The sequence below is a fragment of the Madurella fahalii genome, assembly GCF_045866475.1.
Source record: "Madurella fahalii IFM 68171 DNA, scaffold_4, whole genome shotgun sequence".
Lineage (NCBI taxonomy): Eukaryota > Fungi > Ascomycota > Sordariomycetes > Sordariales > Madurella > Madurella fahalii.
Window position 1 is genome coordinate 3,700,360 of NW_027263974.1, and position 16,025 is coordinate 3,716,384.

General features: G+C 57.8%; 6 protein-coding genes across 6 annotated transcripts; 3 read left to right on the forward strand and 3 right to left on the reverse strand.

The window, feature by feature from the left end:
• Positions 1–222: 222 nt before the first annotated feature.
• Positions 223–868, reverse strand: MFIFM68171_08078 (uncharacterized protein; the record flags this gene model as incomplete). The annotated part of the gene is made up of 2 exons (XM_071063498.1): positions 223–610; positions 678–868. The coding sequence occupies 2 exons, from the start codon at positions 866–868 to the stop codon at positions 223–225; spliced, it is 579 nt and encodes a 192-aa protein (XP_070919599.1).
• A 2,028-nt stretch (positions 869–2,896) lies between these two features.
• On the forward strand, positions 2,897–5,123 carry MFIFM68171_08079 (Ribosomal protein subunit S4; the record flags this gene model as incomplete). The annotated part of the gene is made up of 3 exons (XM_071063499.1): positions 2,897–3,088; positions 3,224–4,097; positions 4,153–5,123. The coding sequence occupies 3 exons, from the start codon at positions 2,897–2,899 to the stop codon at positions 5,121–5,123; spliced, it is 2,037 nt and encodes a 678-aa protein (XP_070919600.1).
• Positions 5,124–5,527: 404 nt separating this feature from the next.
• MFIFM68171_08080 (mitochondrial 37S ribosomal protein uS2m) lies at positions 5,528–6,846 on the forward strand (the record flags this gene model as incomplete). Its single annotated transcript, XM_071063500.1, has 3 exons — positions 5,528–5,558; positions 5,613–6,471; positions 6,549–6,846. 3 exons carry the CDS (start codon positions 5,528–5,530, stop codon positions 6,844–6,846), a joined length of 1,188 nt encoding a protein of 395 aa, XP_070919601.1.
• Positions 6,847–7,620: 774 nt separating this feature from the next.
• Positions 7,621–9,912, forward strand: SPT10 (the record flags this gene model as incomplete). The annotated part of the gene is made up of 1 exon (XM_071063501.1): positions 7,621–9,912. The coding sequence occupies one exon, from the start codon at positions 7,621–7,623 to the stop codon at positions 9,910–9,912; it is 2,292 nt and encodes a 763-aa protein (XP_070919602.1).
• Positions 9,913–10,190: 278 nt separating this feature from the next.
• Positions 10,191–12,036, reverse strand: CCT7 (T-complex protein 1 subunit eta; the record flags this gene model as incomplete). The annotated part of the gene is made up of 4 exons (XM_071063502.1): positions 10,191–11,329; positions 11,386–11,707; positions 11,768–11,934; positions 11,991–12,036. The coding sequence occupies 4 exons, from the start codon at positions 12,034–12,036 to the stop codon at positions 10,191–10,193; spliced, it is 1,674 nt and encodes a 557-aa protein (XP_070919603.1).
• Positions 12,037–13,375: 1,339 nt separating this feature from the next.
• On the reverse strand, positions 13,376–15,914 carry MFIFM68171_08083 (Ankyrin repeat domain-containing protein 17; the record flags this gene model as incomplete). The annotated part of the gene is made up of 4 exons (XM_071063503.1): positions 13,376–14,473; positions 14,526–14,791; positions 14,927–15,173; positions 15,255–15,914. The coding sequence occupies 4 exons, from the start codon at positions 15,912–15,914 to the stop codon at positions 13,376–13,378; spliced, it is 2,271 nt and encodes a 756-aa protein (XP_070919604.1).
• Between the last annotated feature and the right edge of the window lie 111 nt (positions 15,915–16,025).

Below are 16,025 nucleotides of genomic sequence, written 5' to 3' on the forward strand. Positions count from 1 at the left end.
ATGATCGCGGCTGGCCTTCAAACGCCACAGTTTGGTGTCTTAAAGACAAGTCAATATCCCGATAAGCGATACGTGCAAGTCGTAATAAGGTACCATTCACACCAACTCCGCCACAAGTACAAGGCTGCCGTCCCTCATCCTGGATATCATACACACTAGATATTCATTAACTCGTCCCGGCCCCATCATGACTCGTGCATCAGTATTCCGTCCAGATCCCCGTCACCTGCTTTGCGACGGCATATTTTGGTGACTACTGTTTCTCTTTGGCCACGCGTGGTTGACACTCGGCGGATACGACGACCCATTGCCGGATTGCACCGATCCCGTGTCATCGAATGGATTCAGGTGACCATTCAACTGCCCGCCGTGATATTTGGGCTCCGATCCCACTTGTAGGGGCTCCCGAGACCGCCTGCCGTGGCCATTAGGTGATCCGTCGTCTGACCGCATCTCGTCGTCTGGCCGCGGTTTCTTCGATGACGCTGGGTCGTCCAAACCGTAGTCTGACATCTGGAATCTGTCGTTCACGTCCTCACGCTTGTCCCGCTTTGCCCGCCTAAAATGGAGGAAGAGTAAGACGGCGAGCATAACGACCAGAATTACGCCGCTGGCATGTCACCAATACGTCAGCACATCCCCATTCAGGATTGTAGGGGGCCGAACGATGGACTTACGCTACGGTGCCGATGATGATCCACGTGACTGTTGTCGACGACATCCCCGGCTTCTCGCACAGGTTGATTCCCGGCTGGGGAGAGCAGTCCTTGTCATCCTGACGCCGAACAAGCATGCCTGCTACTGCCCGTCTCAAGTTTGTCGCGAACGAAGAGGTTGATGCTGCTGCGTCTCCCCGAGGCGGCGCCATTCCCCTTGATATCGCGGTCTTCGAATTGCTGGTAATCGCGATCGACTCAGTGTGCGGCGCCATTGAGTTCGGCAAAGTTGCGATCCCCTTTCGCGGCCTAAGTCCGAGCCCAACCGCTGTGTTGAGAGATCCTTGTGCTCCTAAATGTGCGCGAAAGAGGATTCTTGTTGGCCGCTGCCGTGGCCCAGATTGCGCTGTGTCCGAGGCCGGGACTGCTTTTGCTGCCAACGGCCGACCGAGGGACCCGGGCGGCTTTAAACTCTGTGCCGCCACGCGGGGGGCGCAAAGCGAGGACGCGAAAGTCGCGAAACGTCTTTGCACTGGCGGGCAGACACAGCATGTACGTGCTTCAATACCCTTCCTGGCCTTCTTACACCTCGCGCTTGTGTTCGGTTCGTCCGCGGCGCCTCCTCAGTGGTTATTCCGGCCGAGAATTCGGGCTTTCCCCGTGTTAAATGGAACGGATTTCGCGACTGGGGCGGTCGCCTGGTAAAATAGCGACTGCCTGGGTAAACTCCTGGAATCCTAAACGGCAAATTCAGGCAGGTGACGTAGGGATAGGAATCCACTGAGCGTGACGGGACCCACTGGTCCCTGATCGGATCGTGTCAAGGGGTAATTGCTAACGGCTTCGTGTAACATGATTGGTGCTTCAGGCCGTCATCCCAAGTCAAACCAAGGGGAAGCAAATGCCGCGGGTAACGTTCCCACCAGTGATTGGCCAAGCCTGTCCAGCAGAATCCTGTTTCACGCGAGACGCAGCCACACGTTGGCTGCAGCGGCTTTGATCTCGGCCGGTGGACAAGCTTTACTGTAACATGGATCCTTGTGTAAGGGCCGGTATGATGCAAAGCGGGCGGTTGATGATAAAAAATCCTGCTCGATGATTACCACCTGTTTTTTGTTTAATATCTGTACGTTACGTCACGGACCCGATACATCAACGACCTTCTCCCCCGGATTTCGGCGGGCCTGAGGTAACGGGGGGCTACCCGGGCCGCGCAATCCACATTGATGGTACGGTTGGCGGTACGGTTGCGATTGATATCGCTAAGACCGTATGGATTTGGTCCTCCGGAGGACGGGGGTGGGACAGTTACGCACCGTGTTGAATCGCATCCTGGCCGCTGAGAAGCGTTGAGAGGCGACTGTTATGGCTGGATGGGGCAATGGGGCAGTCTTTTCCGGGTTGCAAACATCGGTGATGAAATGTAAGTGTCAACGGGAACCTGCGAATTGCCGGGTAGCGTATCCGGGAGTCCGAATTGCGTGGCATGGCGCGTCTAACAACAGCTATGCATCGTGTATCTGCCACGGATCAGCCTAGACACGGTACTTTGGCAATGGCTAATGGCTGTGCGTTGGAAGTTGTTCTGTTGCAGATTGGATACCTCTGAACTGGTGCGTTTGCGCGACAGTAACGTTGTTGGTTCATATCGAGAGGAAATGCGGCGGCCACTTGCCATTGGGACGGGGGGTTGCTTGAGCAACCGACCGGATGGGGTGTAGCAATATTAGCAAAGATCATACAATACAGACTCAGCCGATGTGGCGTGTGGACTTTTAAAAGTATACATTTGCTCTTCAACCCTAATCTGGGACTTGGCACCAAGGACTCTTGAGGGACTAGCGGTCGAAAGATGGGCCCTCTGACTCCGTAGCACAGTATTTTGCAGGTTGTCAAGAAGGGAGATCCTATTTTACTTGATTAACTGAGGCTGTGGTGCTGGAGATCAGTGGAGTGTTGGCTGCAATGGCTGAACAACAAGATGAGATTTCGGGAGAGATTGAGATGGGTCCGTGCGTCGCTGAGATGCGGCCAATTTGAACCCGTGTTTTTCCTTTGCCCGCAAAAAAAGTTCCAGTCCCAGTCCTACTTATCATCTGATCGCCTCAGGCCATTGGCCAGAGCTTCGACGTGCTCTCACCGACCGCCCTGTCCACAAAATCCCGGTTACGCCGCAGCGCAGATTGACAACACGCCCGCAGACTGCACCGCACAGCAGAGACCCAAGCACCGACTTCAACATGTCAGTCAATCCGGGCACTTTCCGGGGCACCCCGAATCGGGCGCAAGGCCGTGGTGGCATCCCGTTCGCCAGCAGCCCAGCGACTTCGGGGATTCCCAGACCGGTCCTTGAAAACACACAGGGAGCCGGCAGTGAGGCCGGCGTCTCTTCGGTCAGCGCTAGCCGGCAAAAGCAGTCAAAGAGAGATGAGGTACGTTCGTTTGCCAGCCTCGATTAAGCCTCGTCTCACAACTTCCCGCGCCATCTCTCCCCCAAAGTCTGGCAATGCTTCCACCATGGCGTTGCCTCACCGCATAATGACTGAGGCTAACCAGGGGGTACACAGGCAATCCGTCGCAAGATGGAGAGCGACCTCTCCAAAAAGAAGCACCTCACAGGCCGTGCGCGGCAGTCCCGCAGGGCCCCTCCGGGAACCGTCCTCGCCCTGAAGCCGAGCCAGGCCCTGCAGATCAAGCCTTCGACCACCGTATCCGAAGCCGCCCAGCTCATGGCTGCCAAACGCGAGGATTGCGTTCTGGTAACCGACGATGACGACCGTATTGCGGGGATTTTTACGGCCAAGGATCTTGCCTTCCGGGTCGTCGGTGCCGGCTTGAAGGCGAACAGCGTCACCATCGCCGACATCATGACCAAGAACCCTCTCTGTGCCAGGACAGACACCAGCGCCACCGATGCGCTCGACCTGATGGTCCGCAAGGGATTCCGCCACCTGCCAGTCATGGACGAGAACCAGGACATCTCGGGTGTTCTCGACATCACAAAGTGCTTTTACGACGCCATGGAGAAGCTGGAGCGTGCGTATGCCTCGTCACGGCGGCTTTATGACGCCCTCGAAGGTGTGCAGTCCGAACTGGGCACCAGTCAGCCACAGCAGATCATTCAGTATGTCGAGGCTCTGCGTTCAAAGATGTCCGGGCCGACTCTGGAGACGGTGCTGAACGGCATGCCCCCGACGACCGTGAGCGTCCGGACCTCTGTGAAGGAGGCGGCCCAGTTGATGAAGGAGAACCACACCACGGCGGTCCTTGTTCAGGATCAGGGTGCTATCACCGGTATCTTTACCAGCAAGGATGTTGTCCTTCGTGTCATCGCGCCGGGTTTGGATCCCGCCACGTGCAGCGTCGTTCGTGTCATGACTCCTCACCCCGACTTTGCGCCCATGGACATGAGCATCCAGGCTGCTCTGCGGAAGATGCATGGTAGGTTGCAGTCTCAGGTGAATTTGGCGGCACGCGAGCTCACTGGTGTTTCTAGACGGTCACTACTTGAACCTCCCTGTCATGAACGACGGGGGCGAGATCGTGGGCATGGTCGACGTGCTAAAACTCACATATGCCACGCTCGAGCAAATCAACGGCATGGGTAGCACCGACAGCGAAGGCCCGGCATGGAACAAGTTCTGGCTTTCCCTCGACCACGAGACCGAGTCCATGGTTTCTGGCGAAGGATCGCACCACCATACGAATCAGGGGTCCCGATCGCTGGTGTCACCCGATATTGCACGCGGCGAGCGCGTGGTCACCGACAGTGTTGCGCCTGGTGATTCCGCTAGCCATGCCGGCATCGAGTCACCGCGCCACAGCGCCGTCGGCGTCAGCCCAGAACTCCCGCCGAGCGAGGTCCCCTTCCCATTCAAGTTCAAGGCTCCTAGTGGCCGTGTCCATCGCTTGCAGGTTACCGCCGCGCACGGCATGTCCGAGTTCGTTGCAAACGTCACAGCCAAGCTTGGTGCCGAGGTGGATGCCATTGGCGGTGCCCCTGTCGTGGAAGACGGCAAACTGGCGGGCGGATATGCGTTGAGCTATCTGGACGACGAAGGTGATTCGGTCTCTATCACGACGGACCAGGACTTGCTGGAAGCCATCATCATCGCTCGCCAAGGACGCCGCGACAAGGTTGATCTCTTTGTGCATGACCCCAAAGAGCCTCCCGTTGCACCGGCGCCCACGCAGGCACCGGAACCCGTCGTCCTGCCCACTCCGCCTGCTTCATCCGTCGTTCGCGAGCGCAGGAAAGCAATTGATGACGATGAGGACCAGGACGACGATGCCTCGGAGGATGATGAGACGCTTATCCGCCGCAGCAGGCCACGTACGCGCACCGTAGAGCAACCTGAGCAGGTTATTGCGGGCGTTCCTAATGAGCTCCTTCTTCCAGGCGCCATTGCCATGCTTGCGGTGGTTATTGTTGGCGTATTTACAATCTCGAGGATGTCGAGCAGATAAGCACACGTTGTTGTTTTTGGTCTTAGAAACAGGGGAGGGGAGGGGAGGGTTGGTGGAGTTGAGTTTCTGGGCGAGGGCTCCGGTCGTCACAATGCCTTCCTAGAAGGCGGAGTCCAGACTGTAGACTTTTGTATCAAAGCTTCATGAACTAGCTCTTGATTCCATAGATCATCTAATATGCATCGTCCCTTCTTTTGCTCACGAGTTTATTTCTTCTGTTATGGAAAGGGGTACGGAATAGTGATTCGTGGTTCGCGCATCCAAGTACCGGGTGGTCTGGGCGTTAGCTGCGAGCCCCCCGAGGCCATCTCGCACGGGCCACCTCAATTGATCCCGAGAAAAGTTGATCGGTTCATCCCGGGCGTTTCTTGCACCGCAATGATTACAGCAACGGCATTCCCGACATGATCATACGGAATTTTGGCGTACGGCACGGTAAGAAATGGAACGCCATGTGATATTATTCCTTATGCTCACTGCACAATGTAGGCCGTCGGGCCCTGGCGGCTCCGGTCTCGCGATCATGTCTCCGGACAATCTCGAATACGGCCACAGCAATGGCAACGGCGACGACGACAACAACGAAGACGACGTTTGCTGAACCAGCACCGGCCAAGCCGGGAGCAGAAACCGCCGGGATTTCGAAAGCCGACCGGGATGCAGCGCGACAGGCCGAGCTCGCCCAGATCCCCATCAACTTCCGCGAGTTCCAACACCAGCAAAGTTTCACGAAAAAGGTCGGTTCCTATGCCGAGTCACGATACCACCCGGACCTCATGCTGGACAATCCGCCGCACGACGCCACGCTCGAGATGCTCATGGCCGCCCAAGTGCACATGGGCCACCACATCTCGCAGTGGAACCCGGCCAACTCGCGATATATCTATGGCCAGCGCGCTGGAATCCACATAATCAGCCTCGAGACGACGGCCGCACATCTGCGCCGCGCGGGGCGCGTGGTTGAGGAGGTCGCTTACCACGGCGGCCTGATCCTGTTCGTAGGGACGCGCAAGGGACACATGCCGATTGTGGTGCGCGCGGCGGAGCTCGCCAAGGGGTGTCATCTGTACCACAAGTGGACGCCAGGGTCCATCACCAACCGGGATGTGATTCTAGCGACGGGGGAGTTGAAGATTGTGGACGAGCTGGACAGGCCGCTGCCCGGGTTCGACACGCACCTGCGCGACCGCCGACCCGTGCTCCCCGACTTGGTGGTGTGCCTGAATCCCGTGGATAATTACCCGTTGCTGCACGAGTGCGCGCTGGCGAACATACCCACCATCGGCGTAATCGACACGGATGCCGACCCTACGTGGGTGACGTATCAGATTCCGGGCAACGACGACAGGTGAGAGCCGGCCCCAGCCCGAGCTTTTTGACTAGTGAACGTGGTGGCTGACGCGCATGTTTTCCTGCCGGATACAGTCTGCGGTCCGTCACACTCCTCGCGGGGGTCCTCGGCCGGGCGGGAGAGCGTGGGCAGCAGCGGAGACTTGCTGCTGCTAAAGGCGGCGTCGTCACCTGGAAGAACCCCGCCGACGTAGCCAAATTCATCGACAGAGATGCAAAGCTCAAGGCTATGGAGCTAAAGAAGGATATAGCAGCTGCCAAGGCTGATGGGACCCTAGGCTCGAACCCCCTGCAGCGGGAGGACTTTTTGTCGGATGACGATCTCCTGTCCGAGATGCTCGGGAGCCCTATTCGTACTCCGCTGGACGACTAGGCATTATTACATAGCCAGTGTTTAGTATTGTACCATAGGATGATAGGATTTATTTATTGTACAATTATCTCGTTGTTTTCCTCGAGACCCCAATGCGCGCTTCCTCCGAGGAGCAACAGGGGTTTGTAGAGGAAATTGTTAGGGCCTCCCCGTCTCAATCTATGACTAAGCAATCTGAGCACGAGCCATGAATCCCAGAGCCCGGGGGAGCGAAATTCCCCTCTCCAGGCACAAATCATCACCACGAACATTTCAGCACAGCTACGCATTCCCGTCACGTCATTGCACCCTGTTCGCCCGCTCAGCGCGCCACACGGTGCATTCCTGTGATTGGTGTGCCTTATCGCCGGGTACTACCGCAGACACCAAACAAAAACAACGGGGCATCTGAGTCGTGCAGCTTGCCGGGTCGGAATTCGCGCAGGGGAGGTCAGCTCACGGGCCGCCTTTTCTTCGGTGGGCTCCGGAAGCAGGCCGGGCCCTGTACCTCACTTGCAGAGCCGGGACGAGGTATGCAGCACGGCCTCTCTTACCCCTGATCTCGATGCATCTCCAGATCTGGGCAAGTTTTGCCACACAGGGGCTGGAAGAGGAGGATGGCCGATATTGTCGATATATCTATATATGATTTAGGGCCGAGGGCTAACTCAAGGGGGCCTCTTCCAGGTCGCCTTTTTTTGCTCTGGTATTCTCGGTTTCCAGGTGCATCCTGTGCAGTTTGTGCATCTTTGGTGGTGCGCCACAGATCGCCGGCCGAGGACCGACACCGCCAAGATGCCCGCCATCCTGGACGACCCGGCAGCCCCGACCATTTTCCGTGTCTCGGGAGACCCGCCGTATCCGGACCCGGCTAGCCCGTCGTTGCCGCCAACCATCACACCCCGCCATGTAACGCTCCGCGACCGTCAAACCGTGGCCACCGTTGTCCCGTTTGCATCCCGCCATCAGGTCCCGGAGTCGCTCCTCCGTTACCTTAGTGACCAGTTCAACAAGGAAATTGAGGGCGGCGACACGTACCCGATGCTGGACCCCATACCCTTTGACAAGTTCGCCTCGTACTGGTTCCAGAACTTTGGCGGCATCATGCTCCTGGGTAATCTCGAGAGCGCGGCTGATGTCGTCGAGGGCAAGGACTGGTCCAAGGAATGTCTGGGCACCTTCTACATCAAGCCCAATTACCCGGGCCGCAGCAGCCACATCTGCAATGCGGGTTTCATCGTCACCGATGCCTCCCGTAACCGCGGCGTCGGTCGGCTGATGGGCGAGACGTACTTGGAATGGGCACCTAAGCTAGGATACAAGTATTCGGTCTTCAATCTTGTCTACGAGACTAACGTCGCATCGTGCAAGATCTGGGACGCGCTGGGCTTCAAACGCATTGGGCGCGTCAAGGGCGCCGGCAACCTCAAGAGCCATCCGGACCGGCTGGTGGACGCCATCATCTACGGGCGCGACCTGGGCGACGCGGCCGGCGGCGCGGGCAACGAGGAACTTGTGAGTGAAGAGCGTTTCGACAAGATCAAGTTCTACCTCAAATACGGCCGCTATCCCAACGGCGCTGACCGAGCCGAGAAAAGCAGGCTTCGTAGCGCCGCAACCCACTACAAGCTCCTGGACGGCGACATTCTGATGCTCAAGGACAAGGAGGTCATCTCGGACCCTCAGCGCCAGTACGAGATCGCCAGAGGCGTCCACAACCAGGCACACGCGGGCATCAACAAGACCACAGCCACCATCGCCGAGCGGTACCACTGGAGCCGTATTAAGGAGACGGTCTCGGATGTAATTAGGAACTGTGCTGAATGCAAAGATGCCGGGAAGGCTTCCTCGACCCAGAGCCAACAGCCCTCGCCCGGCGTCTCGACCAACGGCCTCAAGCGCCCTAATTTGAACCCTGCTCCTGGTGCGTCCACTCCCAAGCGGTCCTCGCCAAGTCCGCCGACCGCTGGACCAGCCCCGGATGTGACCGCCGCCACGGGACAGCCCGGGCTGCCGATGCCCCCGGTGCCAGACCCCGCCCATCTAGGCCCCTTTACCGTTCCGTCCCACCACCAGTTCACAGATCCAAGCGCCATCTCCATCCTCCATCCTCCAGTCCACGCCCTCCGGACGGGGCCCGATACAGCCATGACAGGCACCATTTCCCGTGACAATCCCATGCTCCAAGACACATCGCACGGGCCGCTCCACCCACCACCGCATGGCCATCATCATCATCATCATCATCATCATCATCATCATCATCCACACAACTCCCACACGCCATCCTCCCACCAGCAAGTTGCGCTCCCGGCGATTTCCCCCGGCCCGCACGACGTCCGCGTCGCCGTCTCCGTCCCCGTGTACCAGCCCATCGACCCCCAGATTATGAACCAGTCCCCTGCGACCAGCGAACCGCACGGCCACCTACACCATCACCACCACTACCCCTTCGACCACCCGTCACCGCCACCGCACCACGACGCGCACCCCGGCGCCCACGACCCGGACGCAGACGCAGATACCTTCCAGGCCCTGCTCAACGCGGCCGACGTGAGCGGCGCCGACGACGAGGACGACGTGGTCGTGAGCGTCGTGGTGGACATGCCCGCCGCGTCGACAGCCTCGCATCACCACCCCCACCCCCACCCCCACTCTCACCCTCACTCTCACGCTCACCCCCACGCTCACGCTCACACTCACCCTCACTCTCACACTCACCCCCATCCTCACCACCCGCACGGCTCGCATGCGCACCCCGCCAGGACGAGGGAGGAGGACGAGGCAGAGCAGGCGGCCGTGGACCGGGACATGGAGATGCTGATCGAGTCGCAGGGGGAGGACGACGACGAGCACGTGTCGGTGTCGGTGTCGGTGCCGGTGCCGGTGCCGGTGGCCGGGCACCATGCTTCGGGACGTCGGGGGTCGCGTATCGGGCCGGGGCCGGGAACAGGAACAGGGACTGGGTCCGCATCCGGGGCGATGGATGTGGATGTTGTTGACAAGGCCGTCAGTGGTGGGAAGAAGATGGATCTAAGTCGGTTACTGTCGGGAGGCGGTGATGGAGTGGGGGATGGGCCGGGCTGATTATGATGGGCAAAGGAAAAAATAAAAAGGTAGGGAGGGATTGGAATGTAACTGGCGTTTCGGGATAGACTTCATGCGATACAATTCAAGATGAACAACAAAAGGTGTAACCAATGTAGTGTGGGACGGTAAGAGGGACGCTTGGTCCCTGGCTGGATCGAGCTGGTTATTCTAACACAGGGCTCCGGACCAGGTATTCATTGTTTTATATCTACCCGCTTGTATGGCCGGACATGGACTCTTCCCATGCGAATGATCTAACCAGATTACCTCCCCTTTCACCGCCTGGGCATACCCCGGCCGCGTCCACGGAGCGCCCGCTGAGCCGCTCCAGGAGGCAGGGGCTTACCCGGGGCCTGGGGCGCTGCGCTTTCCTCGTTGCGAATCGTCTCATCCACGCCGAGGATCAGGCAGGCTGCTTCGGTCGCCGCCTGGATGGCATTGACCTTGACGAGGGCGGGCTCCCACACGAAGCGCTCCATCATGTCGGTGACCCCCTCGTTCTGGAAGTCGACGCCGGCCCACTTGTTGCCCCTCTTGTGCTCGACGCGCAGCTGGTTGAGAATATCGGTCGCGTCGAAGCCGGCATTGTCGCACAGCTGGCGCGGGATGATCTCGAGGGCCTTGGCGAAGCTCTTGATGATGGCCTGCTGCTTGTTCCGGACGTCCTGGTCGGCGAAGCGGTGCAGGTACGCCGACACCTCCATCTCGGTGGCGCCGCCGCCGCCGACGATGGTCTTGTTGCGGATGGCGCGCTTGACAATCATGATGGCGTCGTGCAGCGACCGCTCGACCTCGGCGATGAACTGCTCGGCGCCGCCACGCAGCACCAGGGTGCACGTCTTGGCCTCGGGGCAATCCTCGAAGAAGTTGAAGCGCTCGCCGCCGATCTGCCGCTCCTCGAAGTTTCCGCATGTGCCAAGATGCTCGGCGCGGATGTCGGAGCAGGTGCTCTGGATGGTGGCGCCCGTCGCCTGGACCACGCGCTCCATGTCGTCGGCCGACACGCGGCCGGCGCAGAAGATGTCACGGTCGGCAAAGTATTGCGTCGCGAGATCCCCAATAGGCAGCTTGGAGAGTACCACCTTGGCACCTGTCTTGTAGACAGCTTCGAGCTTTTTGTAGATGATCTGCCACTCGGCGTCGACGATGGCCTGGTACTCGGATACGTGCTCGACGCGGACCTCGGCGTTGTCCTTCTCGGCCTTCAGCTCGAGTTCGACGTTGAGGCACACAATCTTGGGCTTCTTGAACATCTTGGGCTGCTGCTCGAAGCCGGCGTATGAGAAGGTCTTCTTGAAAGCTACGCCGTTAACAAAGAGCGAGTCTGTCAGCGAGCCGCCGGGGATCTTCTTGATGCCTATTAACTTTTCGTTCAAGTCGTCTTGGTCAAGGGAGAGGACGGCGTCGACAACCACTGGCAACAGTCGGTTAGCACTCTGCAGGCCCCTAGCGCTGCCGATGCAGGCTTACTCTTGGTGAAGAAGTCGGTGTTGCGCTTGATCAGCTTGCTCGTCATGGCGGTCGCAGCCAGCTTGCTGAGCGTATCCCTCCTGCTCGCCTCGCTTGTGCTGATCTGGATCTCCTTGATCTTGTTGACGGCCAAGGCCGACGCTCTCCTCAAGCCCTTGATGATGATTTGCGAGCTGACACCCTGCTCCACGTGCTCCTTGATCTCCTTCAGAATCTCGCCGGCCAGGACGACCACCGATGTCGTGCCGTCCCCCACTTCGGCGTCTTGTGACCGGGCAATGTCGACGAGGATCCGGGCGGCAGGATGGACAATATCTAGCAGCTTTCATGGCGTCAGAACGTGACTGGGACAGGGGCTGTGTTTCCAGGTTTCCAGGCGCACCTTCATGACGGTGGCTCCATCGTTCGTAATGGTCTGCTTGCCGTTGGCGTCCACCATTAATAAGTCGCCGCCATAGGGACCGAGTGTAGACTTTATCGTGGCCTGCACGGCGAGGCAGGCATTAATATTCGAGATGATCTGGCCCTTGCCCTGCGACGTATCGGTCCCTGTGAGCATCGAGTCAGTGGGGGACTGTGTACTTTAGGAAGGAGGGGTTCCGGACCCTCTTTCAGGACGATAATCGTCGGAGTCTGACCCCCGAAAGACATGTTTCGGTCGGATGCAGACCACAGGTGGTATGCCCAGTTCGCGATGGAGTTCCAGGTGCAGTTTCGGCGGGAAGGGCAGGTATGCGGCGGCGTGGTGGTCGTTTCGCGGAAGCACGGCCGTTCGTCTTTTGCGGGCTCCCAAAAAAATATCGAAGCCTTTTTGCTTGGCTGGGTTAGAAGGAGCTTGGAGGCTGCCGCCTAAGCACGGGCTCTGAGAACCCCGCCGGGAAAGTCGCGTGACCAGTCAGGTGATAGCCGTCTCGACCAACAAGCCACCACGAATCAACGACGCCAATGATTAGTTATTGATTGAGATCGCCAGACACCATGGCTACAATCCAAACGCTTCCTAACGAGATTCCCCTATAATCCTGCCGCCTTACCTTGATGAGCCGGCCAAACTGTCACAAGCCGCGAATCCCGCGCTGTTCGCGGCTGTTGGCCTGTTGCTCGAGATACCAGACCAGCACAATGCAGTGGACATTATACTTCGCTGCCAAGAACGGATTCTTAGAATCGGCCCGCGTTGCTGTATCATGGATCGGATCCCAACGCTTCATACTGCACCATTTCTATCTCCCACGATGGTGCTTTCACAATGTCCCTTCCCGGGAGGCTTCTCGCTGATGGGAACCTCACGAACCCAGCATACATAAACCTGAACTGTCTCTTACGCAGTCCATTTAGTGGGGCCGAAGATGTGCGTGAATCCAACGGTTCCCGCTAGAATAAGATTCTGCATTGGACTATGCAGGTGCTGGGCGCAAGCCCTGTCCCTACCCACCCTATTCGTAGACAGCATTTCATGTTGCCGTAAAACGTGGCGATAGCGGGCTTGTCAAATTGCTTCTCAAGCACGGCGCCGAGATCCACCCCCTAGCTCATGAGGTCCACGATCCTGCTGGTGCAGTCGGACTTAGTTAGAGCATCGAACAAGAGGTACTCCCCATGGTCCAGTGGGTGCTTCCTGACTCCGCCCACGATACGGTATCATAGACTCCATTTCTCGAGTCCGCCGGTCCTACCGAGACAGAATATTCATCACGCACGAATACGGGAGGAGACGGAAGATATGGCGTAGTAGTAAGTAGTGATGATTTTGGCGGAGAGTGCAGCTCTAGCTATCGAGAACCCACGATGGGGTGCCGAGCAGAGCGCACGAATCGCACAGCGATTCCTCCTGAGACGATCAAATGATCTTTAGAATCTACTGTACATATCTCTTAATCCCACATGACTTCCGTCTATGCTCGCGGTCTACACAAACTGGCAACCAAGTCCGAGCAAGATGCACCTCCCTCTCACCACCAAAGTACCCCAACCAGCTCTTGACGATCGTTCATTCCATTGTCTGAATGAACTCGTCCATCAGTTTCCTGGTCTCTCGCTTGAAATCGACATTGATCTGATCTCGTATCTCCCTCAACCTGGAGATGGGGATAAGGAGACGACCGTCTGCGCGCACGCAGTGCTGTAATACCCAGCGCACCGTGTCCGGGTCATCCCTGTATCTGTATAAATGAGTCTGCCCGTCATTCAACGTCGAACTTAGGAGCATGCGGTTCAATGTGTCCTGGGGTAAGGGCGAAATGGGCCGGGCGGTCCACAGCATCTTGCAAAGCTGCTGATAGCCGGATCTGCTCGCCTCGACGATAATGTCCTTCCAATTTTTCTCTGAGGCTTTCGAGGCTGCACCATACTGCAGGAGCACCTCTGCGATGCGCAGCCAACCCTCCATGTTACTCTGGGAGAAATAGAATTCGCGCAGTCCGATGCCGGGTAAGACCTGGAGTACCGATATGCCATCGACATCATCGAGGGAGGCACCCCGATCGAGCAGTGTGTACATCGTCTGATGGTCGCTAGCGGCGCCGATCCATTGGACGTTGCGATGGAGCCCGTTCCAATAGGCCTTGTGCGGGGGCTCCCTGGCAGCGAGCATTACGGGCAGTTCACTTGGATCAATGATCGGACCACCAATCAGATTGCAGTCTGCTCCGTGATCGAGGAGCAGGTTGACCATTTCCGCGAACCCCGAATATGCGGCAATCTGGAGGGAGGTGCGGTAAACGGTGCTGCGCGACTCGGCTCCCAATACCTGCATCGCAGCCCTCGCAGGGACAAGCGCTGGGAGGTTAGGGTTGGCGCCCAGTTTCAAGAGCAGTCTGGCAAGCGACAGCCTAGCGCTTCGAGAAGCCTCTGCCGCCTGAATTCTGATTTCGCGCTGCACTGTCCACCTAGTATCACCCGCGGTGGCAGCGAGCAGCCGGTCTTGCTTCTGACGGAGCGTCAAAGTGCTGTATGCTACAGGTTTACGCAGAGAGCACAGGGCAGCGAGAGCTCGGCTATAGAGCTGCACCGTCCTGATTGGTGCCTCATCCGTGTACAGTCTCCGGCAGAACGACACAAGCCACCGCGCATCATCGTATTTGTGTTGCTGTACAACAGTGTCAATGATGCGTTTTTCTTTCAGGGGGCCTTCGACATACCATGCATAGCTGTCTTAGGGGGTCGTTGATAATGTGACGGGGTCTTGCCAGCCTTGGCGAGCCGTTGGGAACGTGACGGGGCCTTGCGTCTTTATCTTTGTAGTTGGGGAACAAGGCTCCATTCTCAAGCAACAGCTTTCCTACGGTCCGGATATGACCCGCTGCCGCGGCGTAGTGAATTGCGACATGGCCCCGGCGGCCTCGACGATCAATGGACACATCGAAGCCCGGGTGTTCAAGGAGAAGCTTGCACATCTGGACTGAGCCTGCCCCATCATGTCAGTCACCTTCCTTTCTGAGCGGTCTGAGGATGGATTAGGGAGGAACCAGGATAAAGGGGTGTATCTCTTCTTTGAGTCTGGGAAGACGGGCAAAGGAATAGATTGATTTTCGGTACATACCAAGCCATGCGGCGCTCTGTAGGGCGGTGATCCGAAGATGGCAGTTGAAGTAATTCCAAGGGATTTTCTGTCGCAGAAGAACGCCAACAAGATTTGACGCCCCGAGGGTGATGAGCAAGCGAGCAGTATCTTCATTTCCCGTGCAGATTGCCACATGCAAAGGTGTCCAGACCGGCCTGTTTTTATTAGGCATGATAGAGTCGCCGAAATCGTCTTCAACTTCAACGTCCGGCCCAGCGCAATCGCACTGTCCAACAAGGTCAGTTATGTGTTCTCGCTTTGATCCCTGAATCAGTCGTAATGAGGATATTGCGTTGGTTTGACGTACAAGACCAGAGCATCGGGCATCGATGTTAGCACCGTGGTCGAGAAGAAGGCGAACCGCGTCGTTGTCTCCACGCAAAACAGCAACGTGGATCGGGCTCCAGGACCAATATTTACGTGTCGCTAGTTCTTCAAGGCAGTCAACGATGCCGAAAGTCTCCAGAGAGCAGCCGTGATGATCGGCATACTCGTAATCTACGTGCCAATCGAAGTCTTGAGCCAAGGGGATTCCGTCGCGGTGCTTCTCATGCCGATGACGCACGCTCCTCCTCGTAACACCATTTCGGCAGTATTTTTCTTTCAGGACTTCGGCTTTGCGAAGTCTGTCGTCGCGCGGTGCGGCGGTGCCGCGCTGCCCCCCTTGGGCAGCAAAGAGATCCATCAAGCGCGACCTAAGGAGGGACGAGAGGTAGTAAAAGTTGGGATCAGTGCCCCGCTCGAGCATCGTCCGCAACACCTCATGATGGCCGGCTTCGACGGCCCACAGAAGAACTTCCTTGCACCTGGCTGGGTCTGTGTAGATTAGATCCCACAGAACCAGACTGGCGGGGCCGCTGAGTCGGCGGTTGGCCTGGGTGAGCGCTCTGAGGTCTGGCTCATCCAGATAACCGCAAATTTGAAGGAGAGTCTCATTAGGGAGACTCATGACGGTACCCTTGGGCATCCCGAACGTGGCCATCTCGTTCTCATTGAAGTCTAATCCTATTCGTGATGGTCGCGTAATTGTCGCTAGCGGATCTCGCCTGGGGAGCGGCGTGGACCACGTCAGTGACAA